The sequence below is a fragment of the Eptatretus burgeri genome, chromosome 8 (genome assembly GCF_056783735.1).
Source record: "Eptatretus burgeri isolate ZD-2024b chromosome 8, Ebu_testis_v1, whole genome shotgun sequence".
In the NCBI taxonomy this organism is placed as follows: domain Eukaryota; kingdom Metazoa; phylum Chordata; class Myxini; order Myxiniformes; family Myxinidae; genus Eptatretus; species Eptatretus burgeri.
In genome coordinates, this window is record NC_140968.1 from 56,486,496 (window position 1) to 56,513,579 (window position 27,084).

At 47.4% G+C, this 27,084-nt stretch overlaps 1 protein-coding gene and 1 pseudogene across 5 annotated transcripts in view; one reads left to right on the forward strand and one right to left on the reverse strand.

The window, feature by feature from the left end:
- LOC147021795 (catenin beta-1-like) overlaps positions 1 to 12,043 on the reverse strand; it is an 82,864-nt gene extending 70,821 nt beyond the window's left edge. For 3 of the 5 annotated variants that reach the window (XM_085892164.1, XM_085892162.1, XM_085892160.1), the window contains exon 1: positions 11,890 to 12,043. In XM_085892164.1, the coding sequence (XP_085748290.1) occupies positions 11,890 to 12,007 (118 nt within the window). In that variant the 5' untranslated portion in view covers positions 12,008 to 12,043. The remainder of the gene's footprint in view (positions 1 to 11,889) is intronic. The other 2 variants (XM_085892161.1, XM_085892163.1) reach the window with 2 other exon arrangements.
- Positions 12,044 to 18,709: 6,666 nt separating this feature from the next.
- On the forward strand, positions 18,710 to 23,794 carry LOC147021796 (uncharacterized; annotated as a pseudogene).
- The last annotated feature ends 3,290 nt before the right edge of the window (positions 23,795 to 27,084 follow it).

Here is a 27,084-nt window from a genome sequence, read left to right on the forward strand (position 1 = left end):
ATTTTTTTTTCTTACGTGCAATTCCCATTTACTTAACTTGGTGATAAACAATGGACAGCTAATTGCTATATGCAAGCTGTTGGATTTTTCAGCCTGATACAAAACATATATGCATTTTTCTCTGCTTTCACTCATCGTTGGGATGACCATAAAGAACACATCAAAAGTCTTACAGTGAAAGCACCCAATGAAACGAGATAGGAGAGTCGAGTTGAAGCAATGAAGGCAGTCCTGGTATCAACTTGGCGAAGTGTACGATTAACTTTTCTCAATTGCAGAGGACAGTAAACTCACTGGAGGCAGCGGTGTTAAATTGCGAGCGGAAGCAAAATGTATTGCAGGTAAATGCTAAGCTTCAAATTAGTGTGCAGCCTAGTGGCTTGGTGTGATATCCTGTATGGAACAAACATAACAAGGAAAAATCTGGAGGTAACTCACTTCGATCTCTCCCAAATAAATTAACAACTGGACAACAAAAACGCATCTTCAAAATATTGGGCAGACAAGGCCTTTGCAGGAACACTGACAAGTGTATGGAAGTTGGCAGAGGAACTTCACATTGATGCCTGCTTTCCACCTGCACTGCAAATCCAATCATATCAATTCCACAATTCCACGAGAAAAAGGAACAATTCCACGAGGAGGCAGAAGATGACACTATCAGTGACCCCAAACTGAAATTCAAATTTAACTTTTAAAATCAGGTATTGGACTATGTGATACAATCAATGGAAGAACATCTTTCACAGCTTGAGGAACACAGTGTTGTGTTCAAAATTCTGTGCAACATCCCCAAAGTGGCTGAAATAGAAACAAAGAATGGACTCCACCAGTGCAGCATTCTTGAAATGGCTCTCACACACAGATTCGAAAGACATTGATGCAGTTTAATTATGCGACGAGCTTAAAGCTCTGTCCAGAATAATGGATTTTGGATCCAACCGCGAAGGATGTATTGGACTACATTTGCAAGCACAAAATGTCTTCTGTGTTTCCAAATAGATTTATTTCTCTGAGAATACTACTGACACTGCCAGTCACAGTTGTGAGTGGGGAGTGCAGTTTCTCAAAATTGAAACCAATCAAAAATTATTTGTGGTCCACAATGATGCAGGATCAGTTGAATAGACTTGCAACAATTTCAATTGAGCATGAACTTGTACAAAACCTGGATCTGAAGGAAGCCCTCCATGCTTTCACAGCAAAAAATAAAAAAATAAAAGAGCCAGAAGAGTCACAGTTTCATAATTGTTAAGATAACGACTGTATTATATTTTTCTTAGTAAAATAATTTATCAATTGTTTTGGTACATTTGTTATATTAGCAGCGTAATTTATGGACAAACTGTTTCAGAATTGTGTTTGTGTGTTTAAATGGGAAGTGGGGTTGGGGGTGGGGGTGGGGAAGAATGTTTATATTTTACCAGTTGGGGCTGGGAAAATGTTGATATTTTGTATAGAGTGCCAAAATGTGTAAAGCCGGCGCTGATGATTGCTATTGGCATTGCACATGATACATGTTTGGGAGCCTCAGTGGTGTGGGTTTCTGTCTACACTGTCACTGATGACTCACTAATAAGCGATGAAATTGGTCCAGCGGCTGATGGGGGATTGGGGGGAGGGGCATGTAACGTTGGGATTGTCATGTATGTGCTACTTGTGACAATTACAGGTGAGAGACATGATTGGGTCTTGTTATTGTTATGTTTGTTTGGGGGGGAGTTAGATATCACCATAGAGCAGATAAGAATGTATAGAGAAGCGTGGTCCGTGTACGAGTAGTTAGCCATCTCAATGTACAAGTATGGAAACGTTAGCTTAAGAATTGTCTTGCTTGCATGTGCACCATACACGGGGTGGTGCGTGGTAATAGTTAGTCAGGGATTATGGAAAAGGAAATTGTGCATATAACCTCTGTGTCACCTTCGACCGGGGGCACCGGGAGACTTGGCACGAGAGCAAGGGACAGAGTGATAGACGCCTCCCAAGGAGGTGGAATGTTGCCCGGGAAGAAGAGGAAGAGCTAATCGAGCAGTTGGAGACGATGAAGGAGAAGGTCAAAGTCTGAGGAGAACACGGCAGTTGGTAGGAGGAAAACCAGGCCGTTGGAAGTCAGGGACGAAAGAGTTGGACTGAGGAGAATGGGGAAAAGGATTAATGAGGAGAATCGAGTCTGAGTTTTGAGGAGGTCATCCTGTCTGCCTGTTTTCGTCACCCTGGGCTCGTTTTGGCTGCCTGCTGCTTCATCTCCTCATCATCGTCCAGAGTCTGTTCATTGACCTGCCTGTGTGTCTTCGTCTCATCGTCCTTCCCATGGTGCTTATCACCTGCTTTTCCCCACTACCGCCAGAGCCGAGTGCCCCGATTTTGTTCCCTTTTCCCGTCTGTGACTGAGATCAGAGTGAGGCGCCTTAATTTCTTTAGATTCATTTTTATTCTCAATATACATAATTATTTATTAATTGCATACCCTTTCTCCCAACCTGTTGTCGTCTTCTCGCGATTACCTCATCCCTGGTTCTTTTTATTGTTTGTGGTACAGGAAATAAACCTGTTGGTTTTACCAGAGCTAAGCTTCTCGTGTCTCTTTCCTCACGACCCATGTGCACATTGTCCGCCATTAATTCGGGAATGTCTCCTCAGGAGTTGAGCCGCTTGGGACATCGCGGGACTTTAACCTCCCGCCACAACAAGCTTAACGTTAACGCTTAACAAGCTGAGCCATCGACGCTACATTATTTATATGTTTACTGCTATTGGCATTGCAAGTTGTGCATGTTACTGTATCTGCTGTCACTGATGACTCGTCAATTATTGATGAACAGGTCCGGCAGCTAAGGAAGCGTATAATATGTCTGTGCTACTTGTGAATGTCTACAGCTGCAGAGGAACCCAGGTATGGTTTGAAACAACAAGGTGCTTACCTTGTGTAGCTTTCCATAGCTCTCTCTTTGCTGCAAGAAGAGCAAGTGGGATATATATATATATATATATATATATATATATATATATATATATATATATATATATATATATATATATATATATGCCGTATTTATTCTAATAGAAGCCCCCCTTCTAATAAAGGCCCCCTCACCTCCTTGATCAAACTGGTATTCTAATAAACGCCCAGGGCTTATATTAGAATAAATACTGTATATAACAATCATGCTTTCAGAATGCAAGCAAGTGCTGGGGTGCATTACCCTACTGAAAAGAGATGGCAATTAACTAAATCAAGAATGAGTGATCAGAATGAGCTCTATTTAACAGTTTATTATGGGCATAGTAATTCTTTATGTCAAAAACAATGTCAAAAGTTACAAAACAAACCAAATGTTGACACTATAATGGGTTTCCAGGCAACTATAAGAGACAGAGTCAAAAACAAACGTTAAGGACTGTTGCCCTATTTCATGTCGTTTGGAGTTTATCACCGATTAGAGTTGAACATCATGTTACCTTCGTACACACACTTTTTAATATGTCAATTGATGTTAAATTATTAACTACTGTGTAATAGGCTGCTTGAGAGATTGTGAATATGTCTCCTTTTGTTGGGTTGTGTCCTGATCCGTTCTGTGTTCTAGCTGTTCCACAAGCCCTGACTATGTACACACAAAAAAGTGGATTGTACTTACAATCTGCAAGCAGCTAAGTAAATCAAGTAAGTCAAGAATGAGTAATCAGAATGACCTTTATTTACAGTTTACAGTTATAGTATAGGCTGGTGGGATGACTAAGGGGTACGCATATACTCGCCTCTAAGATGTGTAGCCTGGGTTTGAATCCCGACCCAGCTATAAACTGTCATCCCGGTGTTTCACAGGCAGGGCGATTCATCAATGTGTGTACCGTCCCTAGGATGGACCTTAAGCTGGGCGTTCCGTCTGGGCTCCTTGCAGGTGGCAAGTGGTCTGAGCATCTTCGATATCCTTTAATTTAATTGACACCAGGTTACACTTCTTGTCATCTCAAATTATGGTTGTTGTCTGGGCAATAGTTTCTGCACGAAAATCAAATCGACCAGACAGTTTGCACGATTCACCTGAACAGCCATCTCCGACTCCGACGGGAAACCAATTCCATAAAAGTAGTCTGCTTTAAAAACCTCTATTTAAAAATACCTGGTTTTAAACGTTTATGCATGAGAGAGCAAAATGTATTTGTAAAAAGAATAGAAAGAAGAGATTACCTCATCAAATTGTGCTCGAAAAGGTATGAAGCATAGCCAAAGGCTGTCCCAACATGCTTGGGCAATAATAGCTCTTGGTGTAACCAGTGCTTCCAGTTGCAATCCCAAATCCTCTTCCAGCTCAAAATCTAACCACAGATCTTCCACATCGCGAGATTCAACGTGAGTTTGCGCGACCCAGCAAGGATAGTCTATAGACACCTGTTTTTGGTGGTCTGGCAAATATTACCACGGTGACTGAATTCAACTGCCATCAGACTTTCAAAAATTCTAGAAATTACCCGCAAATTTACATCCATTTATAGTGCTTTTACTTTCATTCTCCAGCACTCTTCACCCAGTACGACACCTCGTTTTTCGACCACACCCCAAAAACAAAAACCGGCTTTGGCTAAAAGAAGCCATGTTGTTGTCATGCTGCGTCGGAGTGCAATGAGACCACGAGTCTGAACCCATCACTTGGGGTGTTCAAAAAGTAATAGGAACTAGATAGAAGATTGATCCAAGATACACCTTCTCTGCTGTTTTCCAGCCGAAAGGTAAGTACTAATAATAATAAAGATATTTTGTTCATCGTATGTACCTGTATATAGGGGGAGGGAGGGTGGAGGAAGACATTGGTGTGCCTTGAACTACCGTTTTGAGAATTTACAGAATGTATTGATCACTTATAACATTTTATCCATTGTTTTAAAACAATGTTCTTGTCCTCAACCTTCATGTACGTAAAGCACATCTGTAAGTCTCACGAACAAAGGGAAAAAATTAAAAAGTCCAGTAATGATTGGTGGTGTCATAAATCAAACACAGATCACAATACCCTATTATTTATCACTCGGTTCATTTCAGCAAAAATACGCAGTCGCTCATCACTTTTAGAATACGCGCAGAAGACAGTCATCAGTGAATAAGAGTCCCACCCACGTGGGTCACACCCACGTCCGCACCCACATCACTGACACGCTTACCCTCAAACTTGTTCTTACTTGCATTAGGCTCAGTATTATGTCCATTGCGCATTTGTACTACTGCATTAAACCGACAACAGCATCTATGCCACTACTTATCCTTAAGGACCGGTTATTCCCATATGCTTGTGGAGTCGGCTGGGAACGTTTGGACCCAGGACTTTATCAAAACCGGTTGCCCAGGCCTGATGTTCGACTCGGGGCAACAGGAATTTGCATTTTGTTCATGGTACCAGCTATAATTTACCTACTCTTCACAAAAAGACAACGTGTGATCTTTTATGACAACCAGCTAAAGCTATAAGACAGGTCCTCCAACTTAACGTCCATTGGAGGGACAGCACACACACACACACACACACACACACACACACACACACACACACACACACACACACACACACACACACACACACACACACACACACACACACACATTGATGCCTTGCCCTGTCTGAAACACTAGGACGACAGTATATATCTGGCTCGCGATTGAAATTGAGGCTAGACAGCTCAGAGGTGAGTGTGTATACCTTTAGACTACCCTGCCACCCCATACAATAGCAAATGGAGTGCGCTAGTACTCTTCTGGGGCTGACAGGATGGCCTAGAGGCATGCACACACACGGTCCAGCCTGGGTTTGAATTCAGATCCACCTATAAACTCTGATCCTGGTGTTTCACAGACAAGGGTGATTCATCAATGTGTGTAGTCCCTCAGATGGATTTTAAACTGGGTGTCCAGGCTGCCGGCATTGGTTGGTGGACATTCGCAAAGAGTAGGTGAGTTATAGTAGGTGAGCACCCTAAACAAATGACAAATTCCTGCCCCAACTACAACTGGGAGAGTCAGTCAAGGTGAGGCAAGCACCACACCCCCAAATGCCAGATAAATCCTCCAAAGTCCTTTTGTTCAAAGTACAGTACTGAACATTTCACATGCAAAATCCCTCGCTATAGTATCAGTCATAGAGCCCTCTGGCGTGGGTGTTCGGGAGACAACATATAACCACGATCGAGAAGGTATTACAGGTGGGGGCATCTTTCCCCCACATTACTCAAATTAATTTCCGATTGGGTTATTGGTTTAACGGTTTAACCCATTGACAAACCAGAGAGCCTTCGCACCTCAGGTGGGTGACACCAACACAACCAACTTTATGAGTACCAGTCACCTCTTTTTTTTGTGACCTTGAACCATGCACTGAACACCAAGCAATTTTGATGGATGGATTGAGAGGTCAGGTCAGGTCAGGTATGGGAGCATGCGCCAGAGCAGCATGTTGCTGCATCTGCTTTTCGCCGGTACTCCACGGGTCTCCATCTGGCCATCCCCAGGGCAGATGCCTGGCCCATCCCCATCTCCTTGAGATGACGATCAACTGCTGCAACCAGGAGGCATGTGGTCAGCCCATTGGCCTCCTCCACTCATGAGACTCCCTCACTGAGAGAATCTGGTGAGCAGGATCAGCGTGAGGAGAACGAGCCACATCTTCACACCGCCGCAGCTGACTATGCAGGTAACAAATCTCATCCGAGTCTCTCTCAGCAACCGCTCGTTGGACACAAAGTCCGAACAGTTTTAGCCAAGGATTCTCCGAAGAGACCTGGTACCAAAGGTATTAAGTCTCCGTCTCAGATCCCGAGTCAAAGTCCAAATCTCACATCCAGAGAGCAAGACTGGAAGCACGAAGGACCTGAAAACTCTGACTTCCGTGCTCCCACACAGTTATCGGCAGTGCCACACCCCATGATCCAGTGAATCCATGACTCCCCAGGCCCGACCCAGACGTCTGTTGACCTCGGGCTCACAGCTAGCAGAGGCATGAATATCACTGCAAAGGTAAGTGAATCTCTCCATGACCTCAACATCCTCACCACAAACAGGCACAGACAGGACAGCAACATCCAAGATGTCATTGAAAGCATGGATCTTAGTTTTGACCCAGGAAACCTGTAATCGCAGCAGCTCCGACTCCTCATTCAGCACCAAGAGGGTCCCCAAAAAGGATATCCAAAGTCTCTGCAAAGATAACTGCAACGTCTGCGAAATCAAGGCCAGAGATCTTGACATTCCCAAATGATGCAACGCACCTTGATCTCTCTGACATCCTCCCCAAAGTCCAGTCCATACAAGTGCTAAAAAGTGTGGGGGCCCGTACACACCCCTGACAAACTCCAGTAACAACTGGAAATAAGTCAGAGATAGCATCACCACATCTCACAGCACTCTCAGTACCAGAGTGGAGTTCAGACATCAGATCGATCAATTTTGGTGGCACCCCACGAAGATCAAGAATCCTCCAGAGGACATCCCGATTCACTGAATGAAACGCTTTAAGAGATCAGCATAGGATGCAAGCAGCCCCTGCTGAAACTCTTGTTTGCATTCGGTGAGGACCCGAAGAGCAAGGAGACGGTCAATCGTTGACCTCTTTGGTGTAAAACCTGACTGCTCTGGATGATGGTGCTCAAGCAGATGGTGGCAAACCCTATCAAGAATTATCCAAGCAAAGACCTTGCCTGGCACTGAGAGCAGCATCACCCCTCGGTAGTTGTTGCAGTCTTGGCGATCACCCTTCCCTTTCCAGAGAGGGACAACAAGGCCCCTCTTCCAGTCAGTTGGGATGATGCCTGTGTTCCAGGCAGAGCACAGAACTGCATGCAACGACACGAGTGCAGCATTTCCATCAGCCTTGAGAAGTTCGGCAGGGATGCCACAAATCCCTAGAGCTTTACCCCATTTCAACCAGTTCACCATAGCCTGTGTTTCCACAAACGAAGGTGGACCACAGTTGATTGGAGAGTCAGCAACAGTGATTGTAACACCCTTGACATCTAACTCAAAAGCTGATGGATCTGCCTGGTACAACCGCTCAAAGTAACCAGCCCAGCGGGCTTTCACTTCAGACTCCTCTGTCAAGAGCCTACCACACTCTGCTCTCACTGCAGTACACCGAGTGATGGGCTTGGATGAACGCAATGTGAGAAATCCCCTGTAAGCAGGATGAGAATCACTTGACCACAGGTGATGCTCTATCCCCTAACAGATTCCTTGCACATAGGCCTCCTTGTCCACCCTTAGCGCATGTATAGTTTACGCCTCAGCTCCCTGAACAGCTCAGCTCTGGCATTGAGCCTGGCCCTGTGACTTTGGTCAATGGTATCCAGTGTCCCTTGAGAGACAAAATTTTTCTTCGCCCTATGGTGAGTTCCAAGACATACACCGGCAACATCAAGGACGGTGGTCTTGAAGGCACTCCACAACTCTTCAGGATCCCCCAAAGCACTCAGATCCCCCAAATCTCCACTCAGCTTATTCGCAAACTCATCAGCTACCCTCTCATCATTGAGCTTGCCAACATCTAGCCTCGGCTGGGATTGTACCATTCTCCTGGATTTAAGGTGCAACTTAAGAGTTGCTTCAACAAGCCGGCGGTTAGTATTGAAGAACTGAGCACTCCGGAAGACCCTGCAGTTCTGGATCATTCTCCAGGGACCATCAATGAGCACATGGTCAATCTCCTTTGCCACACCGCCAGCGTTGGAATACCAAGTCCAGCGATGAGCTTGTGGGCGCTGAAACCATGAATCAGCCCCCTCGGTCCATGACTACTTGCAAAGTCAAGGAACTTGGTGCAATTCAGGTTCACAGTTCCAGACCCATGGGGACCAACACGTCTCATAACCATCCCCTATCAGTTCCAGTCGATGCATTTAAATCCCCCCAAGACGAGAAGTGTATCTCGCCTGGTGCACTGATCAACCAGACTCGAGCGTGGCAAAGAATGCATCCTTCATGATGAGATCGCTCACCTCAGTCGGAGCATAAACAGAGACCAGGGAAATGACACCTAAGGAGTGACGAATCCTTCATCTCATAATACGCTCGTTGACCGGTGTTACCTCAATTATCATTGGAGTCAGCTTATTGGACACAGTTACAGCAACTCCTTGGGAAGGGTAACCATCAGAGCGACCAGACCAATAGTAGGTGTAACCACCCACCATTATCTCGCCGCAATCCGGTCTCCGAACCTCAGAGAGAGCTGCAATCCCGATGTTCAAACGCTTGAGCTAAGATAATAACAGAGACGGGTGATCATCCTCTCTTAGGGATAAGACATTCCAGGTACCCACCCAAAGGGACCGCCTCAGGTTAACCCAAGGAGACCGCCGTCTGGTGGACGACACTTCAGCACTACTCCGACACACTGTCCCGCAATCTGACCCAGGAATGTTACCCCGTGGTTTCCCTCCTCTCATCAAGATTGGGGGTCCTGAAGGCTTTGCCCCAATCCCATCATCCTGTGAGCTGCTCTGCGAAGGGAAGCTCGACAGGAGGTACTCCCATGGAGTGGGTTTTCAGATTTCTTTGCGTTTTTGTGTTTTGCGGAATGAAGCTGATTTGTATAACATATACTAATCACCCATTTGCATGTTTGTATGTATGTATGTATGTATGTGTTTCATGCATGATGGTCCCACATGCAGGGTTTGGCACACACAGGGAATGAATTTTGCGGAATGAATCAATAAGCTGATTTGCACAGGAGTGCAAATCCTGCCACCAGCATCCTAATAAGAAGTGACCCAACTGCAGGAGGACGTCCGCAGATACAGTTGGGCACTAGATATGGATGGCCGTTGGCTCACAAGGAGCTCCTCTGCCCTTTGCCAGGTTTTGTTTTTAATCCTGCTGGGTGTCCATATCCAAACACCCTCCTCACCAGAAAACCTGGTGGGGGAGACGGTTTAGTCGCCGACAACCCGACCATGGAACAGGTTAGTGCAGGTTTCCATGATACCTGCAGCAAGTCATTGATCTGATCTTGCCTGACCTGAGAAAAGACCAAAACATGGCTGTAAAATAGAATGTTCAGAGGAATGGATGTTCAGAAACGGGGAACTGGTGTTGTATATTTATTTGATCCACCTATTGTTCACAGGCCAAGCAGAAAAAAGACTTAGAAATCAGAACAGTCATTGTAAAAGTTATTTAGAAACAGCTGACGATGAGGATGAAAAGAGAGCTCGATGGATGTTGAATCGATTTTCGAATTGTTCAACAATATCAATAAATCAATTCAAACGAAGATTGTGTAACGTTGCTTTTCAAAGGCAAGCCAAGAACCTTCACCCTTCCTGCACCAAAATGCTTGACATATGACTGGATATTTTACGACATCGAAGGTGTCTCGAAAATCTGTCTTTTCACACCCAACGCTTTGAGGAGCTAGAGATAGACAAAGTTGCTGGAGATAGAGACAAAGGAACTGGAGATGGAGACAAAGGAGCTGGGGTTACAGACTCGATGGTGTTTAAATGGTTGCACCGTCCACTCCAAGACCTGAAGGTCAGTGGTTTGAACCCTGACCGAGTCATACTAAAGACTAAAAATGGTACGTGCTACTTCCTTGCTTGAATGTCAGCATTTAAAAAGAAGGATAAAACACGGACAAACAACCATAGGTTGGCAACCATTGTTCAGGCTTTATGAGCCTAATGGCCTCCTGACGTGCTGAATTTCCTTGTCAGGGAACTATTGTTGATAATATTATTGTCCCTCAAATTAAATAATGGCAATAAATCAATGGATTGATGGAAATCTTGAACTGAAAACAGAAGACTAAACTGTTCCCATCAAAGCACGTGTGTTGGTAGTCTTGCTGACGGAGAGGAGAAGTTAAATATTCGAACCTGTCACTCATTCGGTTTACAAGTCTAAACTAGTGTTAAACAAACAAACAAACCCTGAATACAGCGTTTTCCCCTCAACAGGAATCTTTCACTCATCCTTGTACCCACAAGGAAACAGGTACTCGCACGTCAAGTCATCCCACTTCACCTTTCTCACCAAATGAGTTCCGTGGTTCTTACAAAGTCTGCCGTGAAGTTCACATTTCAACTACCGCAAACTTGCAGGGTTGGCCCCTTCTTCCGGCGAAGGCTTGCGCCTTTTGATAGACGTTCTAAAGGAATCGTGGGATCTCGGAGCGAAAAACCGCGCCCAGGTGTAAACCAACCACAAATGGCCAAGAGGACACCGACCGGCAGGTAAATACCAATGGGAAGATCAAAGAAAGGAAGCGACTGACTGCTTCGTCGATGCCGCTTTCGTTGTTGGTTCATCGAAGCAGCACGTCGTCGGAGCAGAGTCCAAACGACCGGTCTGAGACCGCCGTGCGTCTCACGACAAACGACCGCTGGTTTACGTCGGACAGGTGCGGTGACGTGGTAAAGGTGAGCGCGCGCGCGCGAGCTCAAGACGGTGAGGACCTTCGCTGAGAGTCGGGTGAACCAACAAGACCATGCTCGGGGATCCGGATTTGTGGATAAAAGCCCTGATTGGCACGAAACTTCCCTGGTGGTGCTTCCCAAGGATGCCTTTGGCCTAATTCATGGGGAATTCGGGGAACAGTTTGATCGGCCCTAACCAAGCGTTGGTTCACTGGCACCGCAACGCAACTCCGGTCTGGTCCCGAGCACTCGGAGCCAAACCCTGGATGTGGGACCATCACGCATCAAACACACATATGGATGATTAGTATATGTTATACATTATATGGATACACACACAGGAGGGGGAATTACGACCATCCGACATCGTTTCAAAACTTTGCTTCCGAACATTGGGTCGACGGCTCGGGTGGATAGGAGGATGCCCATAAAGAGAGGAAGAGAGAGAGAGAGAGAGATGAAAACAAAGGAGGGTCAGGTTTGTACCTTTCCGCCCACGTCTCCCTCGGCGTGTCCGACACGGTGCTGTGCGCGAGTGTCCGCGAGGCGCTCTCGCTGGGGATAGGTGTGGGGCGGGGATGGGAGGAAGGGGTGGAACGCGCATGGGAGGACGGAATTAGGAGGAGTTAAAGTGAGCACGGGATGGGGGTGTGGGACAAACAGACTGATGGAGCTGGGGGAGGGACCTGGGAGGAGGAGAAAGATGGGGGAGGGAGGGGAGCTGGTATCAGAGGGATTGGGAGAAGGAGTTGGGGGAGGCGAGAGGGAGGGGAATCTGGAGCTGGTAGGAGTAGCTGGGAGACGGAGCTGGGAGAGAAGATCGAGCTGGGAGAGGGAGAGAGAGATGAGATTAGCTGGGAGAGGAGGAGAGGAAGAGAGAGGGGGAGAGGAAGAGAGAGGGGGAGAGGAAGAGAGAGGGGGAGAGGAAGAGAGAGAGGGGAGAGGAAGAGAGAGAGGGGAGAGGTAGTGGGAGTGCTAGGGGGAGCTGTGAGAGGGAGCTGGGTGAGAGAGAGGAGAGGGAGCTGGGTGAGGGAGGAGGGAGCTGGGAGACAGAGCTGAGAGAGAGAGAGAGAGCGAGAGCGAGAGCGAGAGCGAGAGCGAGAGCGAGAGCGAGAGCGAGAGCGAGAGCGAGAGCGAGAGCGAGAAAGAGAGAAAGAGCGAGAGAGAGAGAGAGCGCGAGAGAGAGAGAGCGCGAGAGAGAGAGAGCGCGAGAGAGAGAGGAACTGGGAGAGGAGAGGAAGAGAGAGGGGAAAGGTGGTGGGAGCGCTAGGGGGAGCTGTGAGAGGGAGGGTGAGAGAGGAGGAAGCTGTGAGAGGGAGCTGGGTGAGGGAGAGGAGAGGGAGCTGGGAGAGGGAGCTGGGTGAGGGAGGAGAGAGCTGGGTGAGGGAGAGAGGGGAGAGGGAGAGAGGGGAGAGGGAGCTGCAAGCTGGATGAGGTAGAGAGGGGAGAGGGAGTTGCGAGCTGGATGAGGGCCGGAAAGCAGAGAGGGAGAGCTGAGAGAGGAATCTGGGAACGAGATGAGGACTGGAGAGAGGAGAGGGGGAGAAGAGAGAGGGCAGACGGAATTAGGAATACATATACTGTTCCAGAGGTCATTTGAAGAAAGGAAAAAAACTGACGGAAGGGTTTGGAGATTTGGAGAAATGTTTAATGTCACGAAAGGGAAACGTGGGAATATAGGAAGAGGATGGAAGTATGGTGCTTTACCAGGATTTTCCTTCAAAGGAAATATATAATTGCACAAATTAAGAGCAGCTTCGCAGAGGAGGTGGGTTCATTTAAGGTATCCAGAGCTTTGGGGTTGGGTGGTGGTATTAAAGGTGCACAACAGATGAAGGACCACATCCTGGTGTTGGCGCAGTGGTTAGGGCAGCGGCTTGGGATCCAAAAGGTCCTGAGTTCAAGCCCCGTTGGGCCACTGAATTTATACACCAGGGGGTTGACTCAGCCTGTCATCCTTCCGAGGTCGGCGAAATGAGTACCAGTATACTGGGCCGGTGTATACCCTGGTTAAAATAGGTGTACCATATCCCTGTGTCGTAAGAGGCGACCAGGGTTGCGTCAGGAAGGGCATCCGGCGTAAAACATGTGCCAAATCACTATGCGGATCATACGGATGATCCGCTGTGGCGACCCCTAACGGGAGCAGCCGAAAGAAGAAGAAGAAGAGAACAGATGAAGGACCACGATGACGGACACACCCCAGCCCCCACCCACAAACTCGAATTTTTTGAAAATTTACATTGTTCGTAACACATGGTGGATACCAAGTCACCACCATCGTTTGTGTGTGTCGTTGGTTATCTCCATATGGGGGTTTCAGCAGGTGGAATAGAGCCCTCCTAGGTCTCAAAGTATCCCCCGTCGTGTGTGTGTGTGTGTGTGTGTGTGTGTGTGTGTGTGTGTGTGTGTGTGTGTGTGTGTGTGTGTGTGTGTGTGTATGTGTATGTGTATGTGTATGTGTATGTGTATGTGTATGTGTATGTGTATGTGTATGTGTATGTGTATGTGTGTGTGTGTGCGTGTGTGTGTGTGTGTGTGTGTGTGTGTGTGTGTGTGTGTGTGTGTGTGTGTGTGTGTGTGTGTATGAGTTTGTGTGTGTGAGTTTGTGTGTGTGTTTTTTGTTTAGGTGTGTGTTTGTTCTTTATTTATTTATTTTATATGTTTGTGTGTGTGATGGAATTGTTTGGAACAGTTGTGTGTGAATAAAAACGAGATGTGGGGGGGTGGGTGGGAGGAGTTCTGCATCATTTCTCGGGTGTGGAGGGTGTTCAATCACTCAGACTTTTAGACCAAACCGCCAGCCATGAACTTTCTTGTGCAAACTGTGACAAGACCGAAGTTGGCCTCCAAAGCAATTCGCTGACTGGGCATCCTCCATCATGCAAAGTCTTTCCTTGGGAAATACAAACTTCAAACAACACACAAAGCCTTCATCCACAGCTTGATGGAACACTGCTCTCCCCTTTGGGTTGGCACTCCTGCCTCATATCCTGAACGTCTTGATGCTTTGAAATCCAAAACCATCAAAATAATTGAAATGTCTCACGACAAAGTAAAATGTCTGGGCTTGTTGCTCCCATACCACAGACAGATTATTGAGGGCTTCTGTCTTCTTTTGTTACCTCTGCCACTGAAGGTGGATGTAGGTGATGTTTCACCCCTCTTTATCTGTCTGTCTCTGAGCAGGATATCTCAAAAAGTTATGGATGGATTTGGACGAAATTTGGTGGACAGGTTGGGTGTGTGATGAGGACGAATTCCTGGGTTTTATTGAAAAATTTGGTGACGATCCAGATCAGGATACAAGAGTTTAATTAATTTTTACCTTTAAACCAACCCTTGAGACCCAAAAGACCAAGAAGACCCTTATAGCCCCTCTTTCTCTTGAAGACCTTTAGACCCTGAAGACCCCATATGCCCTTTATAACCCTGAGATCCATGAAGACCATGAAGGCCGTTATGACCTATAAGACCCTTCAGACCTTTGATAACACAAAGACCTTCAAAGACCTTAAGACCCCTGAAACCTTTCAAAACTCAAAGCACATTTAGATCCCTAGGACCCCTCAGACCCTTAAGACCCCTAAGATCGTTAATAACCCTAAGACCCCAAACACCCAATAGTACTATAAGCACCTATAGACACTGTAGACCCCATTCTGCAATAACACTTGAGGGTCACCAGTCATAATCAAATGTCACCCCCCCTCCCCCACCGTTGGTAAACCACCTCAGCACCAAACTAAGAGGGTGCCAAATATAATTAATTCATTAAATTTACTTTTTTTTCAGGTACTGCTCATCTTGGTTCGTACCAAAGGGAAAGGTCCAACGTGGCAAAGAGAAAAGACTTGATGAAACCTCCATATGATACGGGATGAAACTTTGCCACCATGATGCCCGTAACAGGCATGGCATGCCCACACACCCGCGGAGAGCCTTCAGATCCAAATCTACCCATATGTACTACGTCCGTGTACGCTGTATACGTGCATACACTGATGAGCCAAAACATTATGACCACTGACAGGTGAAGTGAATAACATTGATTATCTTGTTACAATGGGACCTGTCAAGGGGTAGGATATATATTAAGCAGCAAGTGAACAGTCAGTTCTTGAAGTTGATGTGTTGGATGCAGGAGAAATGGGCAGGAGTAAAGACCTGAGCGACTTTGACAAGGACCAAATTGTTATGCCAGACAACTGGGTCAGAGCATCTATGAAATGGCAAGGCTTGTGTGGTGCTCCCGGTCAGCAATGGTGAGTACCTACCGACAGTGGTCTGAGAAGGGACAAACCACAAACCAGGTGTTGGGCGCCCAAGGCTCATCAATGCGAGAGGGCAACGAAGGCTATCCCATCTGGTGCGAACCGACAGAAGGTCTACTGTGGCACAAGTCACAGAAAATTTTAATGGAGGTCACGGGAGGAATGTGTCACAATCCACAGTGCATCGCACCCTGCTGCGTATGATTGAGGTCAAAGGTCCTCTTGAGGTCGAATTTTTTAAATCGGCATTTTTCCACCGATTAACTTGACATCATTGCATCGTGTCTCAAGGAATTGGGAAACCAACTATATTTGAGGTCAAAAGGTCAAAGGTCAACTCAAGATCAAACTTCTAAAACCATCAATTTTCATCTGCAAAATCATCAATTTTCATCCAAAGAACTTGTAAATTAAACAGCAATTGCATCGTGCATCACTGAACTGGGAAAGTCACTATTTTTGAGGTCAAATGGTCACGCGCTCTACCGAGTGCCGTTCCGTTTTGCCAAGCGTCACTCCATGAGCCTTCTCCCTCAACTCCCCCCACACACCCTTCTCTTTCCAATCTCTCCCCTCACTCCCCCTTCTCAAAGTTGCCCCCTGCCATCCACAAAGCTGCCTCCTTCCCCTGCCATCTCTCTTCCATCTCATCCCTCCACCTCCTCCAATCTTCAACTTCCCTCTGCCCCTCTCTCATTACTCACCACTGTCCCTCATCCCATCACCACTAAGCCTTCTCTCCTCATCAGGCACTCTCGCCTACCTCTCGCAATCCTCCACACTCTGTTAACAACTCTTCCAACTGACCCCGCCTCTTTCATCCTACACTCCCCTGCAACCAAAGCATCCACCCCACCCTCTTCCTTAACAGTGTGGACCTCAAACATCCGGGGCCTTCATTCAAACCTGATACAGGTTGCCACTGATAAACCAGGTATAATCCAGCGAACAGAAACTTTCCTCCTTCAAGGCGTCTCTGACTCCCAAGTATCTCTCCCTGGTTATTTCCTCTTCCAGTATGACAGACCTGAGCCTCCTGGTGATGGAGTTGCTCTCTTCATCAAAAACTCTATTCCTCACTCTCCATGCACTGCCCTCACTCCCCCAAACCCCAAGGAATACTTCTGGCTATGGCTTAACCTGATGGTTACCATTCCCAAGGAGTTGCTGTAGCTGTGTCCAATAAGCTGACTCCAATGATAATTGAGGGAACACCAGTCAACGAGCGTTTTATGAGACTAAGGATTCGTCACTCCTGAGGTGTCATTTCCCTGGTCTCTGTTTATGCTCCGACTGAGGAGAGTGATCTCATTCTGAAGGATGCATTCTACGCCACGCTCGAGTCTGTGGTTGATCAGTGTCCCAGACGAGATACACTTCTAGTCTTTGGAGATTTCAATGCATCGACTCGAACTGATAGGGATGGTTATGAGGTGTGTGTTGGTCCCCATGGGTCAGCAACTATGAACCAGAATAGCACTAAGTTCCTTGACTTTGCAAGAAGTCATGGACTGAGGGTGGCCGGTTCATCGTTTCAGCGCCCACAAGCTCATTGCTGGACTTGGTATTCCAACGCTGGCGGTGTGGCAAAGGAGATTGACCATGTCCTCGTTGATGGTAACTGGAGGATGATCCCGAACTACAGGGTCTACCGGAGTGCCCAGTTCCTCAATACTGACCACCGGCTTGTTGTAGCAACTCTGAAGTTGCACCTTAAATCCAGGAGAATGGTACCATCGCAGCCTTGGCTGGATGTTGGCAAGCTCAAGGATGAGAGGGTAGTTGAGGAGTTTAAGAACAAGATGAGTGGAGATTTGGGGAGTCTGGGTGCTTTCGGGGGTCCTGAAGAGTTGTGGAGTGCCTTCAAGACCACCGTCCTTGATGTTGCCGATTGATGTCTTAGAACTCACCATAGGGTAAAGAAGAATTTTGTCTCTCAAGGGACACTGGATACCATTGACCAGAGTCGCAGGGCCAGGCTGAATGGCAGAGCTGAGCTGTTCAGGGAGCTGAGGCGTAAAACTGTACGTGCGCTAAGGGTGGACAAGGAGGCCTATGTGCGAGGAATCTCTGAGGGGGGTGGAGCATCACCTGTGGTCAAGTGATTCTCGTCCTGCTTACAGGGGAATTCGTGCATTGCGTTCATCCAAGCCCATCCCTCGGTGTACTGCAGTTAGAGCAGAGGGTGGTAGGCTCTTGACAGAGGAGTCCGAAGTGAAGGCCCGCTGGGCCGGTTACTTTGAGCGGTTGTACCAGGCTGATCCACCAGCTGTCGAGTTGGACGTCAGGGGTGTTACAACCCCTGTTGCTGACCCTCCAATCAACTCTGGTCCACCTTCGCTTGTGGAAACACATGCTGCGGTGAACCGCTTGAAATGGGGTAAAGCTCCAGGGATCTGTGGCATCCATGCTGAACTTCTCAAGGCTGGTGGAAATGCTGCACTCGTGTCGTTGCATGCAGTTCTGTGCTCTGCCTGGAACACAGGCATCATCCCAACTGACTGGAAGAGGGGCCTTGTTGTCCTCTCTGGAAAGGGAAGGGTGATCGCCAAGACTGCAACAACTACCGAGGGGTGACGCTGCTCTCACTGCTGGGCAAGGTCTTTGCTCGAATAATTCTTGATATAGTGGGGCAGCATGGCTAACCTAATGTGCATTTAGTGATAAAAGCACCAAATTTGGCACACTTGTAGAAAGACATATTATGAAGCGATTTGGATATTTGGCCACCACAGATTTAGCCTCTGAGGGCCGTGGCAGCCATTTTACAAAATGGCGGCAAGGTGACATTAAAATGGCTACCAGAGGAATTAAAATGGCTTGGGCTTCTACATTTATGGGGTTATGGGGTCTATGGATGCCCCTCACCGCGTACTACAAACGTATGGGAGCAGATTTTCAAAATTCGAAATTGTGAAGGGGGGGGTGGGGGTGGGGGGGGAAATCTTTTTTTGGGAAATAATTAAAATTTTGTATAATATGCTCGTATAGTCATAATATGGACTCTAATATATTCATTTGTCATTGCAGCCATGTCCAAGAGCTTCAAGTTGGTCAACCCAGAGCGACCTGTCTCAACGTCGTCACATCCACCAACAACGAACTGGAACCTGTGTATCATCTGTCAAGACGACATGAAAGAAACACTGACTCATCCCTCACAGTCCAAGCAAACAGATGTCGGGAGCGGCTCCAGTTCCCTGGCCGAAAATCTGATCTGATTCAATGAACTAAAGGAGCTTCCACGTACGCTTCAATTACGCCGGCTCGACGAAGGTCACGGAATTGAAGCAGCTATGGTTGCGAACAGTGCTGGTTATCACAAAACCTGTCGACTGAAATATAACAGGACAAAAGTACAGAGAGCCGAAAAGCGAATGCGTGTAACTGCTGATGACAGCCATAATACTGATGCATGCAAGCGCACCAGGTCCCTCTCATCGAGCACAGATAAGTCAAGGCCCCCTCCTGTTTCTTCTGTGAACAACCTGCAGGCTCAGAACGGCTTCATGAGGCAGCGACCTTCACAATTGACAGGCACGTGAGGGACTGTGCAACCCCCCTTGAAGACAGTGCCCGACTTGGCAAACTCAGTGCTGGGGACATGGTGGCCCTGGAAGCTAAGTACCATGCCAAATGCTTGTCAGGGTTATGTAATCGTGCCAGAGCGGCCCGATCTTCTGAAGCGCCAGGAGAAACTGAACCAGCGAAAGAGCTGTCAAGAGTAGCTTTTGCTGAACTTGTGCTCTTTATTGAAGAGACCAGACAGGATGAGGAGACGGCGCCAGTGTTCAAGTTAGCAGAACTGGTTCAACTATACCAGTCAAGAATTGAACAGCTCGGCGTCAGGAGCAACACAAAGGTACATTCCACACGTCTCAAGCAGAGACTCCTTGCCCAGTTCCCTGACATGCAATCACACAGCAAGGGAAGAGACATCCTGTTGGCATTTCGAGAAGATGTTGGCAATGCTATTGCTAAAGCTTGTGAAATGGACAGCGACAATGATGCTATCCATCTTGCACGTGCTGCAAAAGTCGTGCGCCGCCACATGTTTGGAGAAGCCAAGCCTTTCATTGGGTTCCCTGAAGGATGCCAGAAAGAGTCTGTGCCACAAATGCTGCTTGGCCTGGTCAGCATGGTCTTAGAGGGACCCAGCATCAAGGACCAGATGACAGACACAAGCAATGCAGCAATTACCATTGCTCAAATTGTGAAGTTCAACAGCGTAAAACAGAAGCGTATGCAAAACACCTCACCATCCTCCACTGTACGGCACAGCCCTGCGCAAGAAACGCCTCTTCCAATATATGTAGGGATGATGTTACACGCCCACACGCGCAAGAAGGAACTGGTGGATAGGCTGGCACACGTTGGCATGAGCATCTCGCATGATCGTGTCCTCTGCCTCACAGCGCAGATGGGGAACTGTGTCTGCGAGCAGTTTCACTTGGAGCAAGTTGTCTGCCCGCCCAAGATGCGTGGAAAAGTTTTTACTACTGCTGCAGTGGACAATATAGATCACAATCCGAGTTCAACAACAGCGAAGTCCTCCTTCCATGGCACAGCTATCTCACTGATCCAACATCCCAGTTTCATGGGAGAAGGTGTGGATCGAACCATAGTCGTAACTGGAGGATCTGGGGATGCAAGCACGTTCATCCGCCAGCTGCCACAGTGCTATACTGACGTGCCTCCTGTAACCAGCAGTCAAGAATGTGCCTCTCCCTGCTGCTAGCGTGACGTCACTTGACAGAGAGGCTAAAAAGCATACTGAGGAAGAATATCTCTGGCTACACAATGCAAGGCACATCGTAGACGGAAATGATGAGGGAGGCGAGAACATATCTTGGGCCGCTTTCCATGCCAGCCGCCAGCCACCTGAAGTTAGACCAATCTGCCCCACCGCCCTGCTTCCCATGTTCCAGGACAGTGCCCACACAGTGGCCATGATCCGCCACTCCATCGATGTCGTGAAGACTGCTGTTGAACATCTGAATCCAGGACAAACACCAGTGATCACATTCAATCAGCCACTATTTGCCTTGGCAAAGCAAATTCAGTGGAAGTGGCCAGAGAAATATGGTGAAGATAAGGTTGTCGTGCTGTTTGGTGGTCTCCATATTGAGATGGCTGCCCTCAAAACACTGGGAGACTGGCTGGATGGTAGTGGATGGGTGCAGACACTGGTGCAAGCCGAGATTACCACACCTGGAACAGCCGAGTCTTTCCTGCGGGCATCTCATCTCACCCGCACAAGGAGAGCCCATCAGGTTAATGCTGCTGCACTGCACATCCTGAAACATCGAGCCTATGATCATTATTGCAAGAGAGAAGATAATGACGGAGGACATCAGCTTTCTTTTGAAGATTGGTGCTATCAGAGAGGAGAGGAAATTCCCCAGTTCCAGTACTGGTCAATTGTGTTGCAATTGGAGTTGTTGTTGAATGTGTATGTAACGTTCTCTGCGACAAGCATCGTTCACTATGTACCTTGATGCCCTGACAGAATTGGCCTGTTGGTTCCATGCCATGGACCACATGAACTATGCCAGGTGGATTCCAGTTCACTTGAAGGACATGACTGAACTTCCTGAAAGGCACCCAGAAGTAGCCAGAAAGTTTTGAGAAGGTAGCTTCACGGTACAAAAGACAAAGAAGAGCTTCTCATAAATCCCAATAGACCAGGCACACGAGCAGAACAATGCCTGCATCAAAGGAGATGGTGGGGTAGTTGGCCTCAATGATAACCCAGCTGCTTTAAGGCGTTGGATGATCGCTGGGCCGGAAGTGGCGAGGGCCATAGAGGAGTTTCAACATGGAAACCAGCACTCTGGAAGAGAAGACAACATACGCCATCATGACCAGACGACCAGTGTCCAAGCCTCATTCACTGAAGATGTCCGGTCACTAGTCAAAGTCATGGAAGAGCTCGGGAACCCCTTTGAGGAAGACAGCCCAGATCTCGTTGCTCTTGATACCAAAGAAATTGTTGGTTCTCCTGCAATTGAGGCAGTCAGAAAGGTAAGGGAGATTGGCCTAAAGCAGTTCCAGGTTTTCTCCAGGGATTGCCTTGTTGAAAGAACCAAGCCAGTTGCTGACACAATTCACCGAAATAAAGCTCAAAGTTTTCAAGGCTCAACCAAGAAGGAACGTGAGCAAGGAGAAGCATAAGCTCACTTGCCTCAAGAACAATGCTCAACTCTTCTCAGGGCTCTACATCAGCTGTCAGACGAGGGATGGAAACCTGGACGAGTTCTTTCGCCATGAAAATCAGGCATGCCCTCCAGCACTGTCTGATGGATGGAGTCTCCACTTAAGTACAAAAAGCGACCTACTCACATGCTTTGAAGAGATCTCAGATGCAAGGTCAGAGGCTCCTACCACCACCAGTATAGTCATTGATGGAGCAGCCATTGTGCAGATGCTAAAGCCTGCTGCATGCAAGAACTTCAGAGAGTATGCACAAGAGATCTTTATCCCTTACATGTCTACAAGGCTTCAATCTTCATCACGCCTGGACCTGGTATGGGACACCGACATAGCTGACTCATTCAAAGCTAGTGCAAGAGCAAAGCGTGGTAAAGGAGTGCGCAGATGTGTGGTAGCAAAAGGAGCCATACCCAGAAACTGGCAGAACTTTCTTCGAGTAGACACCAACAAGACACAGTTGTTCAAGTTCCTGTCAGAAGCTCTCCTCCTGTGGTTTAACCTGAAAGACAAGAAACTCGTCGTCACTGATGGAGAAGTCTGCAGCAAGCCTCCACTGTCTGAGCTGTCTTCGCTGGCCCCATGTACCCACGAGGAAGCAGACAGTCGAATGCTGCTTCATGTTTCTCATGCAGCCCACCATGGCCACAACAAAATCATGATCAGAACGGTTGACACAGATGTTGTGGTGTTGGCTGTCTCGGTTGTCCAGAATCTGCAGCCAGAAAATGAACTGTAGATTGCATTCAGAACTGGAAAAGGGTTCCGATACCTGGCAGCCCATGAAATAGCAGCTGGACTGGGGCCAGGTAAAGCACAAGCACTTACGATGTTCCATTCTCTGACAGGGTGTGACACTGTGTCAAGCTTTGCAAGTCATGGGAAGAAGACTGCGTAGGCAGTCTGGAATGTGTTGCCGGAGTTGACTGAAGCACTGTTGAAGTTGTCATCTGCACCAAGTGACATACCAGAAGAGGTCATGCACACCATTGAGAGATTTGTCATCCTCCTGTACGACAGAACAAGTCCATGCACAGACATTGACAAGGCACGCAAGAAACTTTTCGCAAGGAAGAACAATGTGGAGTTGATTCCTCCAACCAAGGCAGCTCTGGAAGAGCACGTTAAGAGGGCAGCCTACCAGGGAGGTCATGTATGGGGCCAGGTGTTGCTCCCTGCACCAGAGCTGCTGCCGGCAACCAGCTGGGGGTGGACCAAAAGTGAGGAGGGGCTGCATGAGCCCCACTGGACAAGATTACCACAAGCAGCCCAAACTTGCCGTGAACTGCTGTCATGTAAATGTAAGAAGGGTTGTGTGAATCGTTGCAAGTGCAAAAAGGCTGCACTTGAATGTACTGCTCTGTGCCAGTGTGAGCGGGAGTGCACCCAGAACTAGACATTTCTACTAGAAATTTTGAGTTCTTCATCATATCACTGTAACATCATGTGCCATTGAAATGTATTATGTGGAATTTTGTATTTCTTGAGTAAATTATTTTGTAAACTTTTAATAATTTAATAGAAGCTTCGGGGTGGGTGGATGTTTGGTCATTTTTAGATCATATTTTAGTCAGTTGTTGTTGATGATATATTTCCAGGAATGTTTATTCTTACATGCTTTTTCATTGTCATTTATTTTACGCTTGTTATGTAATTATGTCACCCGCAGGGCTATAAGTTGGACTATAGGTTAGGGTTAGGTTAGGTTAGCTCGTTTAGTCCAACCGATAGTTGGGGGAGTAGCGCCACCCCCCCCCCCGGGCAGCTTAGCTATAGTTAGGCCTTCCTGCTGCCATGTGGGGGGCCAACCAGTTGGGTGACCCTTTACGTGGTGGCGCGGACTTTCTTCAAAAAAACATAAATGTAGTAGGGCCCAGAGCGATTTTTCTATTTTTCTACCCCCCCCGACCCCCTCCTTAAAAAAATGCGAAAATAGTTAACTGCTATTTTGTAGAGCCTCATTAATCGCATATGTAGGCACAGTGATAGTTGTCACCGAAGTATAAACGTAGAAGCCACAGTGATTTGAAAAATTTCCCAAAAAAATGGTTTTCCCCCCTTCAAAATTTCGAATTTCGAAAATCTGCTCCCATACGTTTGTAGTACTCGGTGAGGCGCATCCATAGACCCCATAAACGATGAAATCGTTCCAAAAATGTAGAAGCCCAAGCCATTTTAATTCCTCTGGGAGCCATTTTAATGTCACCTGGCCGCCATTTTGTAAAATGGCTGCCACGGCCCTCAGAGGCTAAATCTGTGGTGGCCAAATATCCAAATCGCTTCATAATATGTCTTTGTACAAGTGTGCCAAATTTGGTGCTTTTATCACTTAGTGCACAATTCTTTTGCATATTTGAGCTGTGCGGCGCCACGAATAGGGTTCGCCACCATCTGCTTGAGCACAAGCGTCAAGAGCAGTCAGGCTTTACACCAAAGAGGTCAACGATTGACCGTATCCTTGCTCTTCGTGTCCTCACCGAATGCAGACGAGAGTTTTGGCAGGGGCTGCTTGCAGCTTATGTTGATCTATGTAAAGCGTTTGATTCAGTGAATCGGGATGCCCTCTGGAGGATTCTTGGTCTTCGTGGGGTGCCACCATAACTGATCGATCTGATGTCTGAACTCTACTCTGGTACAGAGAGTGCTGTGACATGGGGTGGTATCATCTCTGACTTATTTCCAGTTGTTACTGGAGTTCGTCAGGGGTGTGTGCTGGCCCCCACACTTTTCAGTACTTGTATGGACTGGATTCTATGGAGGATGTGGGAGAGATCAAGCTGCGGTGCATCGTTTGGGAATGTCAAGATCTCTGACCTTAATTTCGCAGATGATGCAGTCATCTTTGCGGAGACTTTAGATATCCTTTTGGGGGCCCTCGAGGTGCTGAATGATGAGTCTGAGCCGCTGGGATTACGGGTTTCCTGAGTCAAAACTAAGATCCAGGCTTTCATTGACATATTGAATGCTGCTGTCCGATCTGTGCCTGTTTGTGGTGAGGATGTTGAGGTCGTGGAGAGATTCACTTACCTTGGCAGTGATATTCATGTCTCTGCTGGCTGTGAGTCAGAGGTCAATAGTCGTCTGGGACGGGCCTAGGGAGTCATGGATTCACTGGATAATGCGGTGTGGTGCTGCCAGTGCCTGTGCGGGAGGACGAAAAGTCCGAGTCTTCAGGTCCTTGGTGCTTCCAGTCTTGCCCTATGGATGCGAGACTTGGACTCTGACTATGGATCTGAGATAGAGACTTAATTCCTTTGGTACCAGGTCTCTTCGGAGAATCCTTGGCTATCGCTGGTCGGACTTTGTGTCCAACAAGCGGTTGGTGAGAGAGACTGAAATGAGATTTGTTACCTGCATAGTCCGTGAGCGTCAGCTGCGGCTGTATGGACCTGTGGCTCGTTTTCCTGACGCTGATCTCGCTCACCAGATTCTCTCAGCGAGGGAGTCTTGTGAGTGAAGGAGGCCAATGGGCTGACCACGTGCCTCGTGGTTGCAGCAGGTTGATCGGCATCTCAAGGAGATGGGGATAGGCCAGGCATCTGCATGCCGGATGGCCAGACAGAGGCCCCTGGAGTACCGGCGGAAAGTGGACGCAGCGACGCGCTGCTCTGGCGCATGCTCCCATACCTGACCTGACCTTAATCTCCACTCCCACCTCATGTATTTATGTGTGTTGTTGCATCCACCTAATAGTAATGACTCCATTTACATCTCGCTTGCCAAAAACATGGACCAAGTTCTATCCTCTCATCTCAAGTCTCTCTTCCTCATATGTGGTAACTTCAATTATCATCATGCCAGTTGGCTGGGTATGGGTACCTCCCTAACCTGCCATGACACTTCAGCAAAAGACTTCTGCGACTCATTGGGATTGACACAATCTGTGAACTTCCCGACCAATGGTACTCAATCTCTTCTGGATCTGATTTTGACCAATTTCCCTGAAAATATCTGCTGTTCTTCTTCAGCTCCAATTGGCTCATCTGACCACATGCTTGTCAAAGTAAACATCTCTCTGGCTGTTATTGGAGAACCACCACAGCACCGTCGAGTCTCGCATTTCACACAGGCCGACAGGCAAGGACTTCATGCAGTGATCAAACTTTGAGACTGGTCTCCCATCTCTACTTTATCCAACATCAACTCATCCGGGGAATTCTTTTTCATCGAAAGTTTCTCTCTCTTTCTCTCTCTCTCTCTTTCTCTCTCACTCTCTCATGCACAGATTTATCCCATCTCTTCACCCTTCCTCCCACCCAAGGTACACTGAAGCTTGTGATGAGTCAGTTGCCCTGAAATAACTTGCCTTCGCCTCATGGAAAGCAAGTTCAACTGAATACAATCTCATTTCCTTCTACAAAGCTCGGAACAAGTGTGTGTCCACCCTCAGGAGAGCAAGGAAACAACATCTTTCTAATCTCAAGTCTGAACTCTCAAACCTGTCTCCCTCCTCCAAATGGAGGTGTCTGGTTAAGTCTGTTTCTGGTGTATGTCCCGCCTCCATCCTCTCCCTTACCTCAAATGGCCACACAGCTGACATTGCACTTGAAAAGGCTGAATGCCTAAACTCTGTGTTTGCTTCTAAATCTTGTCTCAAACCCATTGCTTCCTGCACCCACCTTACCCAGTCGCCCCTGGACTCTGTGTCCTTTTCTCCTGACAAGGTGGAGAGCTTGCTGTTAAACCTCGACTCAGATTCTGCAACCGGTTCAGATGGCATCAGCCCACGTGTTCTAAAAACCTGCTCTGCTGCTCTTGCTCACCCTCTCTGTCTATTCACTCTCTCATTTGCTCAAGGTCATCTGCCATCTGCTTGGAAATCAGCTAACATTTCCGCTTTGCATAAAAAGGTGCAAAAACAGATCCCTGCAACGACAGACCACTCAGCCTTCTTCCAGTCATCAGCAAGGTTATGGAATCCATTATCGCTTTTGACATTAAATCCTTCCTCTTTATATCCAATGGCTTGATTTCCAATCATCAATTTGGATTCAAACCAGGTCACTCTACCCTGCACTTGCTACTACAGCTTTCCCAACAATGGATGGAGGTCCTCAATGCCAAACATGAGATCAGAGCCCTCTTCCTCAACATATCATGTGCTTTCGATATGGTCTGGCACTCCGCCCAGCTTACCAAACTCTCTCCCTGTTGTAACCAAGGCAATCTCCACTCATGGCTTGCAGACTTCCTCTCC